At 41.8% G+C, this 18,382-nt stretch overlaps 1 protein-coding gene across 1 annotated transcript in view; it reads right to left on the bottom strand.

The window, feature by feature from the left end:
- The window catches only part of MRPS14 (mitochondrial ribosomal protein S14), a 28,556-nt gene extending 15,527 nt beyond the window's left edge, over positions 1 to 13,029 (bottom strand). Inside the window, exon 1 of the mRNA XM_032838776.1 lies at positions 12,964 to 13,029. Within this exon, the coding sequence (XP_032694667.1) occupies positions 12,964 to 13,008 (45 nt within the window). The 5' untranslated portion in view covers positions 13,009 to 13,029. The remainder of the gene's footprint in view (positions 1 to 12,963) is intronic.
- Between the last annotated feature and the right edge of the window lie 5,353 nt (positions 13,030 to 18,382).

Genomic DNA, 18,382 nt, shown 5'->3' on the forward strand with positions numbered 1-18,382 from the left:
CTCAAATATGGCACCTTGACATTATTAACTACATGAAGCGCAAGGTATGTGAGAAAGAGCAGGTGCAGGAAAGACTTTCTGACCTCCCCCTGAAGCAGGTGTTAAGACCCTCAGATGACAGGTGCCCTCCCTATACCTGATAGGGGTTGGGGCAGGGGAGGGCAACCTTGTCATTGAAGATGGAGGGACACCAAAAGAAACCCGAAAGAACAGGCCTTGCTGCTCCCGGAGTTTACACTTAGCTCATACTCCTCCTATCACATTTCCCCACAATTTCCCACTTCACCAGATCTAGCATAAATACTCAGATTTAACCCTGAGTTAAGTTATCACTTCCTTATAAAGGCTCATGTATCATGTAAAATTTACACATTTGTATGCTTTTCTCCTGTTCATGTCTTTTGTTACAGGGCCCCAGCTGAGAACTTAGAAGAATAGAAGGAGATGATTTTTTCCTCCTCACAGATGCATCATTTATTTAATCTGGGACCCCCTGGCAGACATCTAGATCACACCTCACCATTTATCATTACAAACAATGCCACACTAAGTAACCTACATAAATTATTTCACATGCATTCCTACAGATCAGCTAGGTAAATTCTTGGAAGCAGACCTGCTGGAGTAAAGGGTATTTTGAAATTATCACTCGCCTAATATTTCTTAGCACAAGATGTCTAGTAATAAGACAGTATGTTTCCCACGGTCATGTTTACATGGTAAAAAGAAAACCACAGGCCCAAAATGGCATCACTCAGGCTGGACCTCAAACAAGAGCTTAATACCTAATCTACTCGCAGTTTCAATCTCCCCCAGAAAAAGTCTTAACTGATTAGTCAGGAATTTTCTGAAGGGTGCCAATTCATGCCACCAGGCCAGTCCCCCAAAGGAAGATGAGGCCTTCTGCATAAGATCTCCTGGAAAGTGACCTTGACTGAAAACAACCCTTTTATTTTTAACTAATGATTTTCTTGCCCCACCCTCCTTCCTATTAAAAAAACAAAAACAAAAAGAACCTCCCATTTTGTATGCTTCCTTAGAGCTCCCTTCTACTTGCTGCTGCCTGATCTTGAATCATTTAATAAAGCCAACTGGATCTCCAAATATACTTGGTTAAATCTTGTTTTTTAACAGATGTGGCTGTAGCACTGGGCTATGAATTTAATTTCTCATGGCATTCAGGGACACTGAGAAACACAGGCATGGCACCCCGTGAACCTTTTTGAGTTTGGTTCTTCTTGCCATTTCCGAGGGCCACTGCTAAGCACCCCCTAGGTTTCAGCTTTGCACCTCTTATATTCGAGATACTGCTCTAACCGGCTTTCTAGGCCGGGGTTAATGGGTCCATTTAAACCGACAGGGATCCTAACAGAGTGCCTGTCCTTCTTGCTTGATTTAGTCTGCAATCCCACATTGGAATTCCTTCCCCAGTTCCAGTCTGCATTCCCCACTTACTGGGGTTTACTGGATTAGTTCTTTTCCCATTTCCTGTCTGCAGTCTCCCCGAACAGAGTCTGCTCGTTTAGTGCACCACGGTAGCTACTGATGGGGGCACATGCTCTTCTGTTGGCCAGTCAGCAGTGGCAGATTTTCATTAGTGCTGGTGTGGTGAGGTACATGTTTGTTTATCTTGGTTTGTGTACCTAAGGGTACAGCTAACGGGGATCTTGAAGACCAAAAAGCCGCAAAAAATTGGTGGGCACAGGTCAAGCATGTGAGCACGGAGAGCACTTGCCATCTAACTCAAAGATGCCTGTGTTAGGGGTAAGTTGGTCAAGGAAAGGGTTAGACTGACAGTAGGTCACCAGTCAACCTCGAGAAACCTCCACGCAATGAGATACTATGTAAAACAACACAGTTCCCAAGCCTGAAGCACAGCCCTCCCACCCCCCGTACAAGACCGGCTCCAAGAGACCCAGGGCTTAGCTACCGCGGTTCATGTGCACACAAACACCAGCACAGACCAACACTGGGTAAGGGGTTTCTTTCTTGTTCTGTCCTAAGAGCTTGGCTTTGTGGTCTCTGTGGTCTTCCCCATCTGGAGGGGGCATGTACTGGGGTGCACATTCATGGCCAGCTGAACAGACTAGGGATCCCAGACACACAATTACAAGCTGTGCTCTCTTTGTCGGGCAGTGCCAGCTCTCAGACGGGTTTGTCTTAAGAGGTCCCAGCCCATAAGGGACCTTTGTCATCTCAACCTATGTTGCTTGTTAGTGCTAGAAAATCCCATTCCAGACTACCTGTCTGGTATCACAGAATAGGCAGTTCTGACTAAAGGCGATTCACGTTTGTGGGAGACTGGACACCGTGTACACACAACATTCTTATCACCTATGCAATGAGGTCTTCGCTTTCTTAGACTATCCTTTGGAGTAAACTTTTGGATCAAGGGGGCTGCATTATCTACGCCCTCTGGATGCCTCTTGTCTTTGTGTAAGCCATGAAAAGGCTCATTGGTATGAGTCAATATTAAAACGAATGAGATCGTACTTGTCAATGGCCACACGATGGATGGGTCCTTTAAATTGGTTCTATTTGGAAAAAAACAGTTTTTAGAAAGAGCTCTCAATTGCCTAGCTGTAGGGATTCCTCTAAGATAAAACAAAAATCAGACTTCAGTAATGTCCACATCTAATGAAAATTCTGCTTCTTAAAATCCACCCCATATGCCTGTTTTAACTTCCCCTTCCCTCCATAATTTACAGAGAGCACGCCAACCTAATCTCAAGGTTCAAAGTATATAGGCTATTCCTGTAAATGCCAAAAGCCAGAAAGTGAATTTAGCAGACTCACTGCGAACAAACTGTAGGGTTTAGTTTACTGTAACCAACCCCTGCCAGCTTCACTCATTTTCATGCAATGATCTTTGTAGATATATCCCAGACACCTCTTCTCCCAACAAAGAATTCAAGAAGCAAACTTTTTAAGGTATAAAGCTAATACTTTATACTAACAGAAGGTTTATAGATGCCAAGGTTCAATTGTATAATCAGAAATAAAGTGCTGAATGGCTTTATTTAATACAGATTTTACAAAGACAGAAATCTTTTGGTTCTCATTTTAGTTAAAAATCTCCCTAATATGAAGAAACAAATCTAGTTAAAAAGGTGGGCCGGGGGGCGGGGGTCAGGAGAGGGTGGTAGAGTTATGGACATTGGGGAGGGTATGTGCTATGGTGAGTGCTGTGCAGTGTGTAAACCTGGCTATTCACAGACCTGTACCCCTGGGGCTAATAATATATGTTTATTAAAAAAAAAAAAAAAAAAGGTGGGCCAGTTCCTTGATATTCAGGCTGTATTCCAGTTCTTTATAGAATTAAAACTATCTTACAAATCTGTCTTACAAATCTCTACAAAACCAGAAATGAAACTTGAGAAAAAGTTAAAATCTACATATCTTCACCAGTACCCAAAGCTTGCCTATTCCTCTCAAAATGAACATATTATAAATGACCAAGATATTGAAACAAAATTGTCCTCTTAAGAAAAAAGGTAAATTTTAAGTTGGAATGTCCTGAAAAAAAAAAATTGTCATTTTTTTTGTAGTTAACAGACCATTTTGTGGTTAACAGACCATTCACACTTACTTCTTAGTTTCACTACAAAAAATTGTAATTTTTTTTTTCATTCTCTGTTCCTTGAAATGATTAAATCTTATCACATCTCTGAAATGTTAAGCACAGCCCACAATCACCTGAGACTGAAGGGAAAAAAGTGAGGGAAAAAATGTTCTTTTCCTTTTTTTTTTTAAAAAGTAGACTCCATACCCAATCTGGGACTTTGAACTAATGACCCTCTAGATCAAGAGTCACATGTTTTACGGACTTGAGCCAACCAAGCACCCTGGAAAAAGGCCCTTTTATCTTTTTTTTTTTTAAGATTTATTTATTTATTTGAGAGAGAATCCCAAGCAGACTTCCTGCTGAGTGCAGAGCCCCACAGGGGATCAAGCAGGGCTTGATCTCACCACCCAGAGATCATAACCTAAGCCAAAATCAAGAGTCTGATGTGTAACTGACAGAGCCCCCCAGGAGCCCCATGAAAGAGGTCCTTTTAGAATACAAACTGCTAAAAGGGTTCTTAGGCCCAGGCTCCCGCATCTCTAATAACAGACTCCAAATCTCTACCTTGAAGAAAATTTAGATACTTTCTCCGTAAATTTTCTATCCTTATCTTCTCCAGGACCTAAGAGCAAACACAAAACTTTAGGGAAAAGTTTTTCATCTCTCCCTCCCCCCGCTCCCCCATACAGGGAGGTATTTGGAAATCAGGCTTGTATGTCCTCTCCACAAATATTAGTAAAAACAAGTGCTATAAATTTTTTATTATATCTTGTCTGTGTATTTGTATCCATACACGTTGTAGGAGATATTTTCTCTACCTTCACACAGTACTGCTAAAATTAATTTGTAGAATAAGTCTATTTAGTTGGTTTGAACACAAGTGCTTGTAAAATTTGGGCATTCTAAAACTCTAAGAGAGAAACCCAAATGTTTTTCAATTTCATGGGATACGAAAAAATACTTGAAATGAAAACTAACTTAAACAAGCCCCGGGGCGCCTGGGTGGCTCCGTGGGTTAAAGCGCATCTGCCTTCGGCTCAGGTCATGATCCCAGGGTCCTGGGATCGAGCCCCACATCAGGCTCTCTGCTCTGTGAAGAGCCTGCTTCCTTCTCTCTCTCTCTGCCTGCCTCCCTGCCTACTTGTGATCTCTCTCTCTGTCAAATAAATATTTTAAAAAAACAACAACAAAAAAAACCAAACAAGACTTTCAAGGTATCAACATTAAATATAAAACTTTATTCTAAGTTATCTCTTACAACATCTGCCCATCAAAAAGTAATACTTTAGGATAATGACTTTGTCTAATAAAGTTCTGGTAGGTAATCTAAACTTACTTAACAAATAGGTTAAATAAATAAAAAGTTTTAGGTACCTTTTTAAAACAGTGTCCTCAAATCTTTTTGGTACTTGAAACCTTAAAGTTTTGCTTAAATGATGAATTAAATTCATTTCCAAATAAGTCAATTTCCAAATAAGACAAAATACTAAAACATTAATTGCTAAACATAGGTTCATCTACTTTTGATTCTTATTACAGATACTCGAAAAGATACTTAGATGTGTTAATGGTACATGAAAAAATTTAAAAAGGCATATGTGTGCTTCTACATAAAATGAAATGCATAAATTCGCAGATTTAAGAAATGCTGGTTAACAGACCATTCACACTTACTTCTTAGTTTTCACTACAGATGAAAGTTTCTAAAGTTAAAAATTTGCATATATGTAATTAAAGCTACTAAAAATAAGGGAAACATCTCCATATGCCAAGAAGGTAGGATGTTTTCAGTTAAAAAGGAAAAAAAAAATGAGAAATAGAGATGAATTTTTTGATAAAGGGAAAAAAATTAATTTTGTCCTAAAATGAGGCTGGTTCTTTAAAGATACACAGGACAAAAATGAAATGTAGGGGGAAAAAGAGTTACAGAAGTTTTGTGGAAAAGAAATCTTTGAAAAGGAATTTTAATATGTGGTCAAGCTGGTTAAGATTACAAGGAATTTATTTTATTTTTTTAAAGATTTATTTATTTGACAGAAAGATCACAGTAGACAGAGAGGTAGGCAGAGAGAGGAGGAAGCAGGCTCCCCGATGAGCAGAGAGCCCGATGCAGGGCTCGATCCCAGGACCCTGAGATCAAGACCTGAGCCGAAGGCAGAGGCTTTATCCCAGTAAGCCACCCAGGTGCCCAACAAGGAATTTATTTTAAAAAATGAGTTTTGGGGTGACTGGGTGGGACAGTTAGTTGAGCATCTGACCCTTGGTTTGGTTCAGGTTGTGATCTCAGGGTTTTAAGATCAAGTCCTCTGCTAAGCTGCCTGCTCAGCCTGGAGTCTGCTTAAGACTCTTTCTCGCTCTCCCTCTGCCCCTCCCCTCTGCGCTCACATCCTTTCTCTCTAAAATAAACACATAAAATCTTTTTTTTTAAAGGCTCCTCAATTGACTGAGCCACCCAGTCACCCCTAAATAAATGAAATCTTGGAAAAAAAAAGTTTTAAGGGGCATCTGGCTGGCTCAGTCTGTAGAGCATGTGACTCTTGATCTCAGGGTATTGAGTTCAAGCCATTAGGTACAGAGCTTACTTTAAAAAAAAACAAAAACGGGGGGAGGTGGGAAGAAAAGGAAAAAGAGGAGTGCCTTGGTGGCCCAGCTGGTTAAGTATCCAACTCTTAGTATCAGCTCAGGTCTGGACATCAGAGTCCTGAGTTCAAGCCTCACATTGGGCTCCATGCGAATTAGGCCCACTTAAAAAAAAAAAAAAAAGCTTTAATATCAAAAGTTGGTACCAGAGCACTTGGGTGGCTCAGCTGGTTAAGCATCAGACTCTTGATTTCAGCTCAGGTTATGATCTCAGGGTGCTGAGATTGAGCCCTGCCTGGGACTCCGTGCTCAGCAGGGAGTCTGCTTAAGATTCTCTCTCTCCGGGGCGCCTGGGTGGCTCAGAGGATTAAAGCCTCTGCCTTCAGCTCAGGTCGTGATCCCAGGGTCCTGGAATCGAGCCCGGCATCGGGCTCTCTCCTTGGTGGGGAGCCTGCTTCCTCCTCTCTCTCTCTGCCTGCCTCTCTGCCTACTTGTGATCTCTCTCTGTCGAATAAATAAAATCTTTAACAAAAAAAAAAAAAAAAAAAGATTCTCTCTCTCCCTCTGCCTCCCCCATTCAATCAATCAATCTCTCCCTCTCTCTCAAGTGACCAAATAGGAGAGCCTGGGTAGCTCAGCCGGTTAAGCATCTGCCTTCAGAAACAGTCTACCAGCAATGTCTCATCTGTTTGGGCCATAATCCTGGAAAAATGGTTTGTGCTCCCAGAGGCTTCAGACCTCCTTGGGGACCCTTAAAGCACCTGCAGCTGGACTTAACTGCCACTTAGCACGGGTGATCAATACGTTCTTGTTCTTATTTGTGTGTTTTCTGAATGGGCTGAAGCTTTCCCCCCTGCTGCAAAGATGATGTCCCCACAACAGCAAAGAAATGGTTAGGAACTGTGTTTCCCACCTGGAGTATATTTTCCATGATCTCCAGAGACCAAAGCACCCACTTCGCTGGGTAAATCATACAAACATTAACAAAAACCTTGCAAACCTTTTGGGATTCTATCAGTATATGATATTCTGCTGATCTCTTGTAGTCTCATGCTAGTATGACTAGCTACTGTAAATCTTTAGTACCTTAAGATAAACCCTATCATCAACAGGTAAATAAAGCTTTCACTAAACCCCAGTTCAAAGGATCCTATTGGTTACAGTCTGGAGCCTGAGGTCTGGGCATTTTGGAAACATCACCAAAGAAAAACAGCTCTTGAGCCCCAGTGAAAAAGACCTTACCAAGAGCTCCTGACTACTGACACTGCTACAAAACTAATAGGCATTAAGCCTTGAGTACGCAAGCTAATTTAAACACTCGACCTGACACCTGGTCCACACAGACGCTGCAGACCTAGAAGTCAAACTGGCAAGGAAGAGAAGTAACTGACACTGAGGTAGACTGCTTCCACCCAAGGTGACAGATCAAGACTCCATACTATAAACATAAAACCCATTCTTCTTTTCCTTCCCTTTAATCTGGCACTCCCTGGAAAGATTAACATCCTCAGGCCCTTGCTAAGAGGGAGTAAGTAACCTCTCTTATTTCAGGCGAGGAGAAAATCTAGCAGTGCTCTTAACTTTTCACAAGCAAAATAAGACATCTTATTGTTGGATTCCCCTGAATTCACATTGTTAAAAAGCACCTACCAGGAGGCTTTCATGACTCAGGATTTATTCCTTTTGACAGGTCTGTATTTCTCTGGTTGGGTATAAACATAAATGATCAAGAATGGCTCCTTAATTCTTAAAATTGTTGCAACATCTGTTGCTAAACAAGAGCAACCCAACAAAGATCCTTAGACTCTCCAGCCAAAGTTGTTGATAAGAAAATAGCTCTTAATTATCTTTTATCTGAGGAAGGTGTCTGTCCTTATGGCCACCACCTGCTGTGCCTGGATTAACACTTCTAAGAAAACTGAAACTCAATTACATAAAATCACAGTAATAAGTCACAAGCCTTAAAAAGAGCTCCTTCCATGGAGTCTTTCTTTGACTTATCTTTTATTAGTTTGGTCTTGGGGTCTATAGCTCTACAGCACAATCCATATACTGGGAATTATCTTGCTTATATTAATCATAATAACTTCCCTGGTGCATTGTATTCTCTCAGAAGTTTTAAATGCATGTTCACAGCTGCTAACCACTAAGCAAATGATCTAAGACTTGAAACATCTGGGGGTGCCTGCCTGGCTCAGTACAGCGTGTGACTCTTGATCTTGGGGTTATGAGTCTGAGCCCCACACTGGGCACAGAGATTACTTTTAAAAATTTTTTAATAATTAAGAAAAGAGACTAAAACATCTAAGGAACAAAGAAAATGACCAACTTAAAAAATGGAACCTGAAGCCATGACCTGTGAATATTCCAGAGGGTAAGCCAAAATGTCAGGACCTCTGGATACCACACAAAGGAATAATAAAAACTGCTAGAACTTGAGGTCACTGAGTGGCGCTAATGCCTTCAATTCTGATCACATTTCTGTTAAGCTTGGAGTTTGACCAAAAGGGACAATTAACTAAAACAGAAAACCAAAGGCCCAAAATGGCATTAATTAGGCCGAGTCCTCAAACCACAGCTTAATGCCTAATCCATTCACAATTTGAACTTCCCCAACAAGAGTAATCTTAACTGGTCAGTCAGGAATTTTCTGATGGGACCAGTAAGCGCCACAAGGGCCCTATATCACCCAAAGGAAGAGGAAGTAACCAGCAGAATAAGACTCACTGCTCATCTCCCTAAGGGAGAGTGACCTTGCCTGGAACAATCCTTTTTTTTTTTTAAGATTTTATTTATTTATTTGACAGACAGAGATCACAAGTAGGCAGGGAGGCAGGCAGAGAGAGAGGAGGAAGCACGCTCCCTGCTGAGCAGAGAGCCCTACGTGGGGCTGGATCCCAGGACTCTGGGATCACGACCTGAGCCAAAAGCAGAGGATTTAACCCACTGAGCCACCCAGGCGCCCCGGAACAATCCTTTTCTTTTGCTAATAAATCTCCTGCCCTACCTACTTTCCTATAAAAACCTTCATTTTGTATAGCTTCTGAGAGTTCCCCTCCATTTGCTAGATGGGATGGTTCCTCATTCCAGAATCATTTAATAAAGCCAATTAGATCTTCAAATATACACAGCTCGGTTTTGTTTCTTAATATAGTAAAGGCACAGACTGTATAGGCCACTAAAACTCAAGTCTCTCCCAAAGCAGAGCACACATTACATGTTAATAAATTAAATTTCACTTACAGAGGGACACCTGCATGGCACAGTTGGTTAAGCATCCAATCCTTGGTTTGGGCTCAGGTTTTGATCTCAGGATGAGATGGGGCTCTCTGCTCAGCGTGGGGTCTGCTTGGGATTCTGTTTCCCTCTACCCCTCCCCACCTCACTCACTCACTCTCTTTCTAAAATAAAGAAATCTTGAAGAAAATTTTCAGCTATGGAAATGAGATTACTAGAATGCCAACATTTTTTTCAATCTATTAATAAGAGATAAACTGAAAAAGAGAAACTGAACGCATTCAATGCTAAAAGCCTCATGGGGGAAGACAATTCTACAATCACCCTTGGAAATAAGACAAGCACAAGTGGAATTTCAATAATGATCTGTCACAGGACTGAGTCAAATGAGTAACATGGTCTCTGGGGCTGGAAACAAAGGTCATGTTAGAGGGGGCTTCAGCAAAGTTTTGAAGAGACTATCAGGATTTTGATACAGCTAGGGGCAGGGGAAGGGACAGAAGATGGTTAGTTCCAAGCAAACATGAAAATGAGCGACAGAAGATTCCTAAGAACAGCAGAGAACATTCTGTGGCTGCAAGAAACAATTTGTGTTGATTGGCAACCCAAGGTGCACTTTTACCTACGAAAATGAAAGTTAAGGAGACTCAGGTAACAAAATTAAACATTTCCCTTCGATCCTTTTCCAAGCTATTCCTAATCAACTTCTTCTCTATCATCTAACAGGCTTCTCTTTATTTGTTAACATCTTTCATTTTTTGCATAACTTTTTTTTTCTGGCTAGAGGGAAATATATATTCTTAAAGTGTTTATTGATTTATTACAATATTTCTTCTGTGAATGTTTTGTCTCTTCCCTACATTTATACAGTCAATATTTTATCGGTTTCTAATAGTGCTATATACATTCATTAAGACTGCATTCTGCTCTGTACACATCCTATTTCTGCCCCCCCCCCACCTGTCTTTACCTCCCAAAATGCGTTTGGGGGCCCTCTTCAACATATGCTCTACAGTCAAAATCTTCTAAATCCTCCTCTCAAATCTTCAGATTTTTCCTCTAGCTGAATCCTCAATCCCTCCTGATGGCTTCCCCTGTAGTTTTTTTCCTCCCATGACTGGGAATGGAGGTGTGGGAAGTGTATTTCTTGGTCTTCAGGGCAGCTCCCAAACCTTCCTTCCCGAAAGGAAGCTTTGACTCTCCCGCTTCTGGCTTATACCTCTTACCACCCCTCACTCCTGCCCTTGTCTACTACAGACTCTCCCTTTCATTTTTCACAGAATCTAGATCCTGGCACACTGTCACTTTCCAATATTCTTGTCCTAATTCCTGGTGATCTCAATATACATGAATTATCTCCTGATCTCTGTTCCTTGAACCCCTCCCCCTCCAGTGATTTTTGTACTCCCTTCCATGCCCTGGGTCTTTTATTACCAGTAAGTGCAAGCTTTGTTATCTCAGTGTTGTGTGTCTCATTTTCTATCACTTTTTTTTTTTAAGATTTTATTTATTTATTTATTTGACAGAGAGAGACCACAAGTAGGCAGAGAAGCAGGCAGAGAGGGGGAAGCAGGCTCCCTGCTGAGCAGAGAGCCCAATGTGGGGCTCCATCCCAGGACCCTGAGACCAGGACCTGAGCAGAAAGCAGAGGCTTAACCCACTGAGCCACTCAGGCACCCCTCATTCTCTATCACTTCTTTCTGGCTTGATCTTCAAACACCCAACAACAACCCTTGTTAGGTTTTTAATTCATCATCATTTAATTCATCATTTAATTCACCACCTTTTCACACTCAGCTTTTGATTTCCTGTCTCCCCCTTACCCAGTCTGAATTCCACGTGCGTAAGTATATTATGGTATTCCAACCAATCTCCGCTCCCTGGTCCCTCTCTCACATCACTGTACTTGCTCTAATTCTTGTCACTAGTTTTCCTGTCTGCTATTTCACCATTTCCTCTTCCCTTAAATCCCTAACACTGGCTTCACACCCTCACACTCCACTGAGGACTTCTCTTTAATTATAAAATTAGAAGCAACTGGGAAAGATTTTCCATAAACACCCACTATTAAAACTACCCATTTACTAGTATCTGTGATCACATACTGTACATGCTCTCCTGCTATTAAATATCCAGTCTAATAGAGTTAGCCGCATAATACAGCTAACTGCATATTGCTACTGAACATTGAAATGTAACCAGTGCAACTGGGGAATGTAATTCCTAAGGTTATTTAATTTTAATTCATTAAAAATTTAAACTGAAGCAGCTGTAAATATTAAACCACTTTATTATTTTTGTAGGACATTTTCCCATTTTAATGGTGGAAAATGTGGCCTCCAAACGGAGATGTGCTGTAAGCAAAATTCAAACTGGATTCTGAAGACCTAGTATGAAAATAGAATGCAAATTTCTCATATGTCGCCGTCATAGATTACATATTGGAAGTTAATATTTTGGAAATGCAGGCTTCAAATATTTAATTAAAATTAATTCCATGTTTCTTTTTACTTTTTTTAACAGGGGTATTAGAATACTTTATCTTTTTTAAAGATTTAATTTGACAGAGAGCTAGAAAGAGAGCACAAACTGGGGCAGAGGGAGGGGGACAAGCAGACTGCCTTCTGATCAGGGAGCCCAACGTGGAACACTATCCCAGGACCCTGGGATCATGACCCAGCCCAAGGCAGACGCTTAACCAACTGAGCCACCCAGGTAGCCCTAGAGTATTTTAAATTACATAATGCAGTTGGGATTATATTTCTGTTGGACAACACTACCACAGACGATGAACTGTCCATATTCCTAAGACTACACAGTGGAATAGGAGACCCATCACCTTTACCTACTCAAAAGTACAACTGCACCATTCTTCCCTCTTAAGTTCTTCCCACGCTACAAGATCTTCCCCTTAACACAGAAAGTTACTTCTGTCGCGTGAAAAAACAAGGACACAAAACACCCACTCTTAACCCACCTCTCCTTCCAGCAGCTACCAACCCATTTTTCTGCTCCCCTGGTAGCAAAACTTCAAAACAAAGGTCTATACTCATAGTCCTCAGTTTCTTTCCTCGCGTTCTTTCTCGAACGCTTTGGCCCCCACCACACCACTGAAACTGCTATGACGAAGACTCCCAACAACTTCTACGCTGCTGAAAACCAATAGCCAATTCTCAGCCCTTTAACTGGCCTGTCAACTCTGAGCACAGAGCGGACCACTCCCTGCTCCCTGAAACGCTGCCGTCGCCCGCTTCCGGGCCAGCACACTCTCAGGGCTTTCCCTCTCGCTTGCTCAACTCCGGTCAAGTCTCCTATGTCCGGCTCTCCTCGCTTAACGTTGGCGTCCCTGGGGCTTCAATCCACGGACCCCTTCTCTTCTCCACCTGCACTCACTTGTAAATCGGCGGCAATCTGCAGCTTCCAATGCCTGTCAGTTATAGGCTTACGAACATCAAATTTACATCTGACCTCCCCTGGGAGGGGTCGACACTGGCCGCTACAGGTGGCAGAGTAGTAGGGGGCCCGTGGGCTTGGGGTTCAGTGGAGAGGACGGGGCGTGGGACTAAGGGCGCGGGCCTGACCTGACGAACGGTCCGCAGCAAAGAGCCCAGCATGGAGGCCGCCATATTGTCCGCCGCAAATGTGAACCGCCGGAATTTTATTGAGGGACGGAAACGGCGTGGGCGCGAGGGGCGGGGCCCGAGGCGCAGGGGGCGGGACGGAGGGCGGGTCTTTAGCTTACAGCTGGAGGGCTTTTCTTATTGGCTTTGTGTTCTCGCGGTATTTCACGCCGTGGAGCGCTCCTCGCTTCCTGCTGCCCTTCGTTCGGTTTACATTTGTCCGTACTCACTTTTCTCTGCAGCTACACAGAGCTACCAGCTCCTCGTCACCAGTTTTTCTTCCCGGTTTTGCTCAACCTGCTCCTCCTGCTAGGTCCTCCATCTAGTTTTAGGATGCTGTTTGCCATAAACCTACAATTATTGTCGGCCCCTCCTCTGTAATTCCCCTTGTAGATTTTGTAGATCTTTTCTGTCCACTATTATGGCGATAATGATCATATTGATGATTTCTGTTTATATGTCTAGGATTCTTATATACATTAAAACATTTGGGGTTTGGGGGATAGGAACATTGTCATTTAAAAACTGCTTTTTCCTCCCCCAGACCCTGGGTGGCTCAGTCATTAAAAGTCCGCCTTCCGCTCACGTCGTGATCCCAGGGTCCTCCCACCGAGGCCCGCATCGGGCTCCCTGCTCAGCGGGAAGCCTGCTTCTCCCTCTCTCACTTCCTCTGCTTATGTTCCCTCTCTGTTTCCCTGTTAAATAAATAAATAAATAAATAGATAGATAGATAGATAGATAGATAAACAGACTCTTTAAGAGATTAAAAACAACAACAACCTTTTTCAAGGGGGACTGGCTTAGTGGGTTAAAGCCTCTGCCTTCGGCTCAGGTCATAATCCCAGGGTCCTGGGATCGAGCCCCGCATTGGGCTCTCTGCTGGGCAGGGAACCTTCTTCGCTTCCTCTCTCTCTGCCTGCCTCTCTGCCTACTTGTAACCTCTGTCTGTCAAATAAGTAAATAAATAAAATCTTTAAAAAAAAGGGGGGGTGCTGGCTGACTCAGTTGGAAGAGCATGGGAATTCTGATCGTCCGGCCATGAGTTTGAGACCCACGTTTGGTGTAGAGATTACTTAAATAAAAAATTTTTAAAAACTGCTATTTTCAGTCTGTAGTACAGGGAACTTTTAGGTCATCTTCATAGCAGATGTCCTTGGTCTGGAATAAACACTTTGAGAGGCCCCTTTCCTTTGATGTAAGGCTAGTACCACCAACCCACGGTGGTGGTTCTGGTTAGAAAAGTATGGAGGAGTATGTATTAGCTTGGCACAGACCCGTGTCTTAGATAGTTGATGGATGAAGCGAGGAGCTAGCTGCCCCTGTGCTATTTACATCTTCTGGGAAGGAAGCTGAAATGCAGACTCCTTTCTTTAAATTTCCAAGGTTATTGGAGCATATCTAATGGACAGGGGAGGAACTGTCTGAGGCCAGCTGGCAGCAAAGAAGCCCCTGTCATGGTAGAATCAGAAAATTTCCTACTATGTCAGGTAAACATCCATTCCTAATGAAAGCCCATGAGAAACCTTTCTCTCCCCACAACTGAGAGTCATCTGTAATCAGCTCACCAAATGAGTGAGCCAACTTTGTGTACAGTGCCTTTTGCTTCCTTTCTGTAAAAATACTTCTGAGAGCTTCTTTAAATAGCATTAGTAACTTTTTTAAAAAAATTGTGGTAAAATATATACAATATAAAATTTCCCATCTTAAAAAAAAAAAGAAAAAAAATTTCCCATCGTAATCATTTTTTAAGTGTAGAGTTCAGTGGTACATTCACATTGTACAACCACCACCACCATCCTCTCCAGAACTTTTTAATCCTACCAAACAAAAACTCTGTACCCATTAAATAATAACTATCTTCCCTCACCCTCACCCCCTGGCAACCACTATCTTGCTTTCCATCTCTATGACTTTGACTACTCCATGTACCTCATGTAAGTGGAAGCATACAGTTGTCCTTTCGTGACTGACTTCTTTCACTTAACATGTCTTCAAGTTTCCTCCATGTTGTAGCATGAGTCTGTACCTAATTACCTTGTATGGCCGAATAATATTTCATTGTATGGAGAGACCACATTTTCTTTCTCTGTTCATCTGTTGATGGTCATTCGCTTTGCTTCCACATGTTGGCTATTGGGCCTAAAGCTACCCTGAGCATGTATGTCCAAATAACCTTACACAGCACTTGTATCTTATTAGGCTGTTTTTCACTTTAAGAAGAGATGAAAGCAATTTAATGGCTAGTAAATTAGTCCGCTCTCAGATAGAGAGAGAAGACTCCAAGGTCTTCTCCAACCCCCCACCCCAACCCCAGGGTGTTCTTTAATTAATCATGTTGGTTTTGTAAAACAGCCTAAGATTTCTCCTCCATTAGCGTATGTGGAAGCTTGGCAAGATTAAAGAAAGCTCACATTACCTTGAGTTTTCCTAAGAAATCTGTGATTCTCTGTGGCCATTTGACAGAAGGTGGGGAAGGCTGTTGGCCTTACTGTCCTGGAGTTCTAGATCAGAAGAACCATCATCATTCAGTCATTTATTCATCCTATAAATACATATGAAGGGTCTATTATGTACCCCTATTATGTATGTGTGTGTGTGTGTGTGTATGTGTGTGTGTATGTGTGTGTGTGTGTGTGTGTGTGTGTGTGAGGTGGGCTAACAGAAGAGAATCTCTGAGCTTCTGATACTTACATTCAACTGGAGATTACAGATTTAGATCAAGGTGGAGATAATCACCATTGTCAGGTATATTGCCTTTGCTTTTTCTGTATAGTCTTTCCTTTAGAGGCTAGAAGGTACTATTTGGGTGGATAGATAAAAATTTAATTGTTAAATATTTTGAGATTTGATTACAAGTATTTTAGTCACCATGTTGATTCTGGACCTAATGAAATAAGAACCATTGTATGGATGATGAAAGGCAAAGAGAGGTTAGGTGACTTGCCAAGCTCACAGGGCAAGGCCCCAGACCCAGGCCCATGCTCTTCAGCCTCACTCCATACTGTCCTCAGGAGGAGCAGCAGCTCAAGGTCAAAGGCCCAACTGCTGTTACAGAGTCAGTCCTTGCTTACAAAACATACCAAATTTGTTAATGTCTGGATTTCATGCCATTTCAATCAAAACTTCCAATGCGGGGGAGGGGGGGACCTCCAATGGATTTTTTTTCTTAACAAAGTAATTCTAAAATATACATAAAAGAATAACTCGGATGAGAATGCAATTTTTGAAAAGGAAAAATAACAAATAGCTTTTCTCTGCTGGATGTTACAATGCCATATATTATAAAGCCAGAGTGATGAAACTTGTGTGGTACTGGAGCCAAAATCAACAGACAGGTAAAGGAACTAAGCAGGTAGGCAAAAAAGAAATCCCAATGTAACTACAATTGGTTATATGTTAAAGGAAGCATAACAGTCATTGGTTGCAGAGGGACACCTGGGTGGCTCACTTGGTTAAATGGCTACCTTTGGCTCAGGTGGTCCGGGGATGGAGTCCTGTGTTGGGCTCTTTTCTCGGCGGGGAGCCTGCTTCTCCCTCTGCCTGCTGCTCCCCTGGTTGTGCTCTCTCCCTTGCTTGCTCTCTCTCTGACAAACAAGTAAAATTAAAAACAAACAAACAAATGGTCCTAGAACAACTAGTTAAGGATTCAGGAAAAAAAATTGTTTCTTTAAAGATTCTATTTTTTTAAAGTAATCTCTACACCTAGTGTGGGGCTTGAACTCACAAACGCAAGATTAAGAGTCACATGCTCCACTGACTGAGCCAGCCAGGTGCCCCAGGAAAGCACTCTTTAATTGTATCTTTACCTCTTATGATATGTAGATTAAGGAGTTAAATGTTGACAAAGCTTACAGAAGAAAATATAGATGAATATCTTTTTAAACTTAAATCCCAATAGACAATCCTCAGGATGTCTAATAACATGACAAATATTCAACCTCACTAGTTTTCAAGAGAATGCAACTTAAAGCAATGACAATTTAATCCAGCAAATTAACAAAGGTTTAAAGAAAGTTCAGTGTTATTATGGGTGTGGGGAAACAGGTAATTTCCTATCCTAGGAGTAGCAGTATAAATTGGCATAACTTGTCTACAAAAGAATTTGGCAAGAGTGTTTTCAAAATTTTTATCTGTTGACCCAGTTATGCTACTTTTAGGAATCTGTTTCAAAAGAATGCTGAGAAACTCTAAAATTTATTTATAAGGACATGTGCCATGGGATTATTTAGAATAAGAACAAATAAATAACAGTCTAGCAGTAGATGGAGAGTTAAATGAATTGAGAAATAACATGTAATTCTAGTCTACAAAATCTGATGGTTTCCAAATTCTGAAAAAGGTATGTTTAAAGATACAGGCATAGTTACAGGAAAGGAGGATAGATATACAGGTAGGTAGATAGACAAAAAAAGATTAAGAAGGGGGCATCTGCATGGCTCATTAGGTTAAGCGTCTGCCTTCAGCTCAGGTCATGATCCTGGGGTCCTAGGATGGAGCCCCTCAGTCAGGGGTCTGCTTTTTCCTCTCCCTCTCCCCCTTTTCCTGCTTGTGTTCTCTCTGTCCCTCAAACAAATAAAAAAAACTTAAAAAAAAAAAAGGTTAGGAAGGAAATAACTCAAATACTGAGTAATAGCTAAATGACTAAATTACGGATAATATTTATGTTTCTAGAATTTTTTTCAATTTCCCTATAATTTATGTCTTACTTTTAGCTCTCAGAAATGTTGACATTGATTTAAAAATATTAATCTGTACTTTTCCTTTTAAGCCTCTATTATTTCACCCAAAATATCTGAAACATGTGTTTCTCCAAGGACATGAAGGAGGGAGTCATGGTCTGGTCCCAGTCAACCTCCTCTGCTAATCCTTGGGCACCTGTACAGTCAGGACACTGGACAAAGCAGGAGGATATGAAGAAATCAGAGGCTTAGTGCTATGTCATTCACTGTCCCTTTGGGCTTTGTTTCTCTGGCCCCTCTGTGCCTGCCATCAAAGTGGCAGTTCCTTTAGTGTCTAGTCTATAACTAATACACAATTGATCACTTCCTTAACCTTGCTGTTTTGGGGGAGGGATTAATTATTTATTTTCATTGGAATCACAGAGGAAGAATATTTACTTGGCGTGTGCCTATCCCTACCCTGTCTGGCCCAGGAGTCCAGGCTGACTCATGAAGCCAACTCAGCAACTTTCTAGGACCTGAACACCCTCCCTGCTTCACCCCTGCAGTGCTCCTGGCCCCTGGCGTTCTCCAGGAGGGACTTAGAGGGTCAGTTTGCCTACATATGGAAAGCTGGATGTGGTTTAGCTCAAAAGGACCAAACTTCCTGGGCTTTCAGTGGTTGTGTGTGGGGACAACTGTAAGAGGGGGAAAAGAAGAGG

Source organism: Lontra canadensis, unplaced genomic scaffold, assembly GCF_010015895.1.
Source record: "Lontra canadensis isolate GAN:19392208 unplaced genomic scaffold, GSC_riverotter_1.0 scaffold106, whole genome shotgun sequence".
Lineage (NCBI taxonomy): Eukaryota > Metazoa > Chordata > Mammalia > Carnivora > Mustelidae > Lontra > Lontra canadensis.